Genomic DNA, 7,112 nt, shown 5'->3' on the forward strand with positions numbered 1-7,112 from the left:
CGGACGTTAAACGATGATGATGATGATGATGATGATGATATATATACAGTCTAGAGATCTAATTAGAAATTTACTACACGCCTTTCCAAACACATCTGATTTCTGAAAGAAACAGGATTAATGTGTGTAAAATTCAATGGTTAATCCTCGATAATGGCATTCGTTAAGAATAGGGTAGTTTTAATTCAAATTGATATTGAAAGTTTTATTTAAGTGAGAAGCTAATTAGATAATTTCAAAATAACAACAGAGTGAATGAACAATCAGAATTGCTTTATAACTGCATGTATGCTTCCAAATGGTTGAGTGAAATGGTAAATTCTAAAAAGAATGGAGCTTAATACCTTTTTGTTTATCACTTTTAAAGGCACTTAATAACTGCAAGTTATTTCCTTTGTACAGTTATTATTTTTTACATCCAAACACCAATAAAATTTGTCTTTTCTTATATGCATTTATGCACCTATGAGGGGGTGCTGAAAGGTTCCTGGCTTTGGGTAAAAGAAAACACAGGAGGATCAGTTAATTATGATTTTATTCAACATATTCCCCTCTCAGATTCACACACTCATTGCAGCAGTCCTTCAGTTTTTCTAAGCCCTGTAAAAGAACTCAGAAGGTTGGGCCTTCAACCAGGCCTTTCGCAACACCCTTAAAGCCTGGAAATTTCCAGTACCCCCTTGTATATGTTCTTATAGCTACCATATTGAAATAACATTAATTATCCCTATCTGTGTAACACTAAGCATTAAATGTTACTCTTCAAGAAAAATGAAAAATGGTTGCATTGTTAAACAGTAACCCCCAGCATTTGCTTTGATATTCAAAGCCCTTTTTACTGTACCCTCATTATCTATCAGATTTTGTGTCCTATTTTACTCATCTAATGATTAGCCATGAGAAAATTGGAATAACAATTTCTGAAGTGTCTGCTTCCAATAAATCATTTGTTCAATCATACTTATATACATGCTTACATACATACATACATACATACATACATACATACATACACCATTTTGAGCGTGGCCGTTGCCAGTACTGCCTGACTGGCCTTCGTGTCAGTGGCACGTAAAAGCACCCACTACACTCTCTGAGTGGTTGGCGTTAGGAAGGGCATCCAGCTGTAGAAACTCTGCCAAATCAGATTGGAGCCTGGTGTTGCCATCCGGTTTCACCAGTCCTCAGTCAAATCGTCCAACCCATGCTAGCATGGAAAGCGGACGTTAAACGATGATGATGATGATGATACATACATACATACATACATACATACATACATACATACATACATACATACATACATGCATGCATGCATACACACATGCACGCATGCACACACACGCACACACACACATGTATATATATTTTAAGATGTTGCTTAGGTATAGTGATACTATTAATCTGGTGTCAGAAATCAATATACATATACTTATAAAGTGTTAGCTGAGTACAAAGCATAATATGAAATGAAATATATAAAAAGGAAACAGGAATTACAATAATCAAAAGAAAACCACGAAAATTACCGTGTGCCTTCTATAATGGTAGTGCAAAGCTGTTGTGGCTCTTATGATTAACTGAAATCAGTCCCCAAACAAAGATAGTTATTTCATATCAGCCACCTGTATATATATTGTTGTTTAGCCCCTGTTCTGCTCTGATTGAGCAGACCATTGAATAAGGGTGCTCCAACTTTGACCATCCTGTCTTTTTTTCAGGCACAGTGTATCTGGGACTACAATATACAATGTATCCTTTTTAAAAGATGATAGAGTGTGATCGAAAGAAGATTTTGTTGCTATATATGTCTTGTGGATATATTTCACCTATATAGTTGTTAAATGTTAGTCTCATATCTGTTCACTTTTATTTATTTATTTATTTTCATTTTTACGTTTCCTCTGTCATCTCTATCCTGACATCATTGTATCTGTCCAAATATTTCAATATATGTCTTGATATCACTACATCTGTTTGACAACACTACAGCTTTCTTGACTTTTCTACATATTTTAACATCACTACAGCTTTCTTGACTTTTCTACATATTTTGACATCACTACAGTTTTCTTGACTTTTCTACATATTTTGACATCACTACAACTTTCTTGACATCTCCACATCTGTTTTGACATCACTACAGCTTTCTTGACATCTCTAATCTGTTTTGGCATCACTACAACTTTCTTGACATCTCTACATCTGTTTTGACATCACTACAACTTTCTTGACATATCTACATCTGTTTTGACATCACTGCAGTTTACTTGACATCTCCATATCTGTTCTGGCATCACTACAACTTTCTTGACATCTCTACATCTGTTTTGACATCACTGCAGTTTACTTGACATCTCTACATGTGTCTCAACATTTCTACATCTTTCTTAACATTTCTTTGCACTTTTCCTAGCATTTTTACACCTTCTCTGACATTTTACACCTGCTAAATCTCCTTAATTTCTGTCCTGTTCTCTCAACATATGTTCCATAATTTGATCTTTAACATTATATTGTTTTCTCCTTCTATCTTCTCAATTTAGATTGTATATCACGGAGAAGCAAAGAACACTCTAGATGTTTTTTCACAGTGTGGTCTACACTGTGCTGAACACTACAACCCTGCTGACTTTATCTGTAAGCTTTATGTCTTCTTATTGTTTCTTTTTTTTAACATTGAGAGGTGGGTGACTGCAGAATAACTTGCATGTCTCTAGGCCTCCATTTTACAACCTCTTCCAAACCTGGTTGCCAGACTTCCAATATCACTACAAGGAAAAGTGTGTAATATTCTATAGAGAATATAAATTAATTCTATATAAGAAAGTACTTTTGCTTTTGAGTTTATAAACCCAAGAGAGAACATTTGTGAATTAATCAACCAAGCTAAAATTGTCTGGTCTTGTACCAATGTAGAAAGCATTATTAATGATAATAATTATAAGGTGGATGAGCTGGCAGAATCGTTAGCATGCCAGATGAAATGCTAAGTGACATTTCATCTGTCTTTACGTTCTGAGCTCAAATTCTGCCCAGATTGACTTTGTCTTTCATTCTTTTGGGGTTAATAAAATAAGTACCAAGTAGGTGTTAGGGTTGATGTAAACAACTAGGCCTCACCCCCAAATATTTCAGGGTTTCTGTGTATAAAAGAAAGAATTATTGGTAACAATTATAAGTCATTGATCTGGTAGATTCATTAAAGTGTTAAAAAGAGTGCTTTGCTGTGTTTGGTTCTGCTTTTTATGTTCTGACTTCAAATGCTGCTGAGGTCAAATTTGCTTTCATCCTTTCAGGATTTATAAAATAAAGTACCAGTCATGTACTGGGGTTGATGGTATTCACTAATCGCCACCCCTCAAAATTGCTGGCCTTGTGCCAAAATGAGAATCTAGTTATTAATATTGGTTTCAAATTTTGGCAAACAGCCACCAACTTTTGGAGTGGGATAAGTCAATTGCATCAACTCCAGTGTCCAACTGGTACATATTTTACCGACCCTGGAAGGATGAAAGGCAAATTTGACCTCAGCAGAATTTGAACTCAGAAAGTAAAGATGAATGAACTGCCACTAAACATTTTGCCTGGTGTGCTAACGATTCTGCCAACTTACTGCCTTAGTTATTATTAATATTAATGATGGTGGTGTGTTGGCAGAATCGTTTGTATGTTAGACAAAATGCTTAGTGGCATTTCCTCTAGGTTTATGTTTTGAGTGGAGGCGCAATGGCCCAGTGGTTAGGGCAGCGGACTCGCAGTCATAGGATCGCGGTTTCGATTCCCAGACCAGGCGTTGTGAGTGTTTATTGAACGAAAACACCTAAAGCTCCACGAGGCTCCGGCAGGGGATGGTGGCGAACCCTGCTGTACTCTTTCACCACAACTTTCTCTCACTCTTACTTCCTGTTTCTGTTGTGCTTGTATTTCAAAGGGTCAGCCTTGTCACACTGTGTCACGCTGAATATCCCCGAGAACTACATTAAGGGTACACGTGTCTGTGGAGTGCTCAGCCACTTGCACGTTAATTTCGTGAGCAAGCTGTTCCGTTGATCAGATCAAGTGGAACCCTCGACGTCGTAAGCGACGGAGTGCCAAGAACAATTTGTTCTGTATGTAAGTACAGGCACTGACATGTTGAAGAAATGAAATATTTTTTACTTTTATTGTTTCGTACATTTCTTATTTATTTCATTTCATTTTATTTTATTAATTTTTTTTTCTGTTCCATTTCAGTGGATTCTGTCCAGGGCCATAGTCAGAAGGTGTTGAAATTAATAGAATATGCTCAGGAAGCCAAGTAAGAACCATGTTTACATTGGTTTGTTGGGTCCCTGATACAATAGAGATGGATGTTTCTTAGCTATTATCTATTTTTAGACACTCATTACTAAATGGTATTTTGAAGCAATTTATTTTAAGTGGTGAGCTGGCAGAATCATTAGCGTATCAGACAAAAATTCTTGGTAGCTATTCATTCTGGCCTGTTATGTCATAGGTTCAAATACCCTGAGGTCATCTTTGCTTTTAATCCTTTTGGGGGTCAATAAATAAAGTACCAGTCAAGTACTGGGTCAACATAATTGACTAAGCCCTCCTAAAATTTCTGGTTTTGAACCAAAATTTTAAAGAATTACATAGCATTTTATTATTTTTGCTTTCTCTTTAATCTAAAGAAGAGCAATGCCCATTGCTTTTCAAATTCCTCCCATACTTATGAGGTTGTTGTTGTTGGTGTTATTTAACCCATTTGATACCAACCTGATTGAGACTAGCCATGGCTCTGTGATACAAACTTTTGTACTTTGAAGTGAGCTGAATTTCTGTCAATATTTTATGTTAATTAGGGTGGTGAGCTGGCTCAATCATTAGCACATCAGACAAAATGGTTAGCAGCATTTCGTCCATCTTTACATTCTGAGTTCAAATTCCACCGAGGTTGACTTTACCATTCATCCTTTCAGAGTCGATTAAAATAAGTGCCAGTTGAGCCCTGGGGTCAATGTAATCAGCTTACCCCCACTCCACTGAACTTGTAGATCTTGTGCCAAAATTTGAAACCAGTCATCATCATCATCATCATCATCATCATCATCATCATTGTTTAACGTCCGCTTTCCATGCTAGCATGGGTTGGACGATTTGACTGAGGACTGGCAAACCAGATGGCTGCACCACCAGGCTCCAAACTGATCTGGCAGAGTTTCTACAGCTGGATGCCCTTCCTAATGCCAACCACTCCGAGAGTGTAGTGGGTGCTTTTACGTGCCACTGGCATGAGGGCCAGTCAGGCGGTACTGGCAACGGCCACACTCAAAATGGTGTTTTTTACGTGCCACCTGCACAGGAGCCAGTCCAGCGGCACTGGCAATGACCTCGCTCGAATGATTTTTCACGTGCAATATTTTATGTTAATTTATGTTTCCTTTTTTTTTTCTAATTCTTCATTAATCAATTTTTAATTCCATCTTGCTTTTGTTTTCATCTCCAGCTCCTTGAATTATATTTGTGGCCAGTGAGAGTATTGTGTCAATGATTATCTTTCTCTTTCTAGCCAGAACTCATTATACTCAGACAGCATTGCCACAGAGAATGATGAAGGTAAACTTAATTAAGTCATTATGCTAACAGAATAAAGTGCAGCTGTAAATTATCAGAATTAGTATAGCATCTGACAAAATTCTTAGTAGTATTTAGTTGTATCTTTTTATGCTCTGGGTTCAGATCCTGCCAGGGTCAACTTTACCTTCATACCTTTGTTCATTTGCTGTCCATCATTCCACCAATGAAATAAAACACCAGCTAAATACTCAGGTTCGATTTCAGTTGAGGTAGCTTTCCCCCTCATCCTCAAATAAGTGTCCTTATTCTTCACACACACACACACATAAGGATACACACCTTAGAAGAACAGAATGGGGTAAGTGGAGCAAGAACACACATGAAAACGAAAAGTGTTGCTGAAGAGGTCACAGATGTGTGACAAAAGATTTACAGGCAATGGACATGAGTTAAAATAAGAAGAGTAATAAATTCATTTACAGCTGAGTGGACTGGAGCAATGTGAAATGAAGTGTTTTACTTTAGAACACAATGCACAACCTGGTCCAGGAATTAAAACCACAATCTCATGACCGTGAGTGCAACAACACAGCCACTAGGTCACACACTTTCACCCACTCTTTTTGTATGTTTCCTTACTTCTCCACAACTTTCTCTTAACCTTTTTGATACCAACTTGTCTAAGACTGTCCCTGGTTCTTATTAAATTCTTCATAATTTTCAAAATCAGTTGAAACAAAACCAGTGAATTTAAACAAAAATATTAGTAATAAATTGTAAATTGAAACAAAAGCAGTGAATTTAAACAAAAATATTAGTAAATAAGTTGTACTGTCACCCCCTTCTAATCACTATTTCTCAATTATAACCTTTACACTTCATTGTACTGCAGTAGCCTCTTATTATTTCTCAGACATGTTTGTAACCAGTCTGCAAGCTCAGAAGACCAAACATACAACTATTTATTCAAGAAAGTTACATCCACATGCAATATGTATTTGCATGACTTGACATTTATAATAGCAACTGGTTGTTGTAATAATGAGATCTCTTGCACACGATTTTCATGTATTAGTCATACAACTGATTTTTGTTACTGAAGTTCTATACAAAGCAACCTAGTTTTTACTTGAGTGAATATCATCAATATACAATCTGTTTTTGCCATGATTTTAATACAGATCTATATTAAAGACACATGGACGCGTGTTATAATAACAATCCTCACCTCTTATTTTCATGTGGTCTGTTTCAGGTCCCAGCCCTAATGGAGAAGTAACGCTTTTAATTTCACCACAGGAAGAAGACACAGAAAAATGGCCAACGTCATTTTGGACACAGTTCCGCTGGCTAGCATGGAGAAATTTCAAACAATCAAAATCCAGAATTGTTTCAAAATTTGAAATATTTCGGACGATTTCTTTAGGGATAGCTATTGGTCTATTATATTTTCAAACTGAAAGGACCGAAGATAGAATCAGAGATGTTAAAGGATTGGTATGAAATGGGGTCAGAACTGACACCTTTTTTTTTTTTTTTTTTTTTTTTTT

General features: G+C 36.5%; 1 protein-coding gene across 1 annotated transcript in view; it reads left to right on the forward strand.

Moving 5' to 3' along the window:
• The window catches only part of LOC106872486 (uncharacterized), a 56,089-nt gene that overhangs the window by 41,118 nt on the left and 7,859 nt on the right, over positions 1 to 7,112 (forward strand). The window contains exons 6-9 of the mRNA XM_014919501.2: positions 2,547 to 2,640; positions 4,237 to 4,300; positions 5,555 to 5,601; positions 6,818 to 7,059. Coding sequence (XP_014774987.2) covers positions 2,547 to 2,640; positions 4,237 to 4,300; positions 5,555 to 5,601; positions 6,818 to 7,059 — 447 coding nt within the window. The remainder of the gene's footprint in view (positions 1 to 2,546; positions 2,641 to 4,236; positions 4,301 to 5,554; positions 5,602 to 6,817; positions 7,060 to 7,112) is intronic.

This window comes from Octopus bimaculoides, chromosome 4 (genome assembly GCF_001194135.2).
Source record: "Octopus bimaculoides isolate UCB-OBI-ISO-001 chromosome 4, ASM119413v2, whole genome shotgun sequence".
In the NCBI taxonomy this organism is placed as follows: Eukaryota; Metazoa; Mollusca; class Cephalopoda; order Octopoda; family Octopodidae; genus Octopus; species Octopus bimaculoides.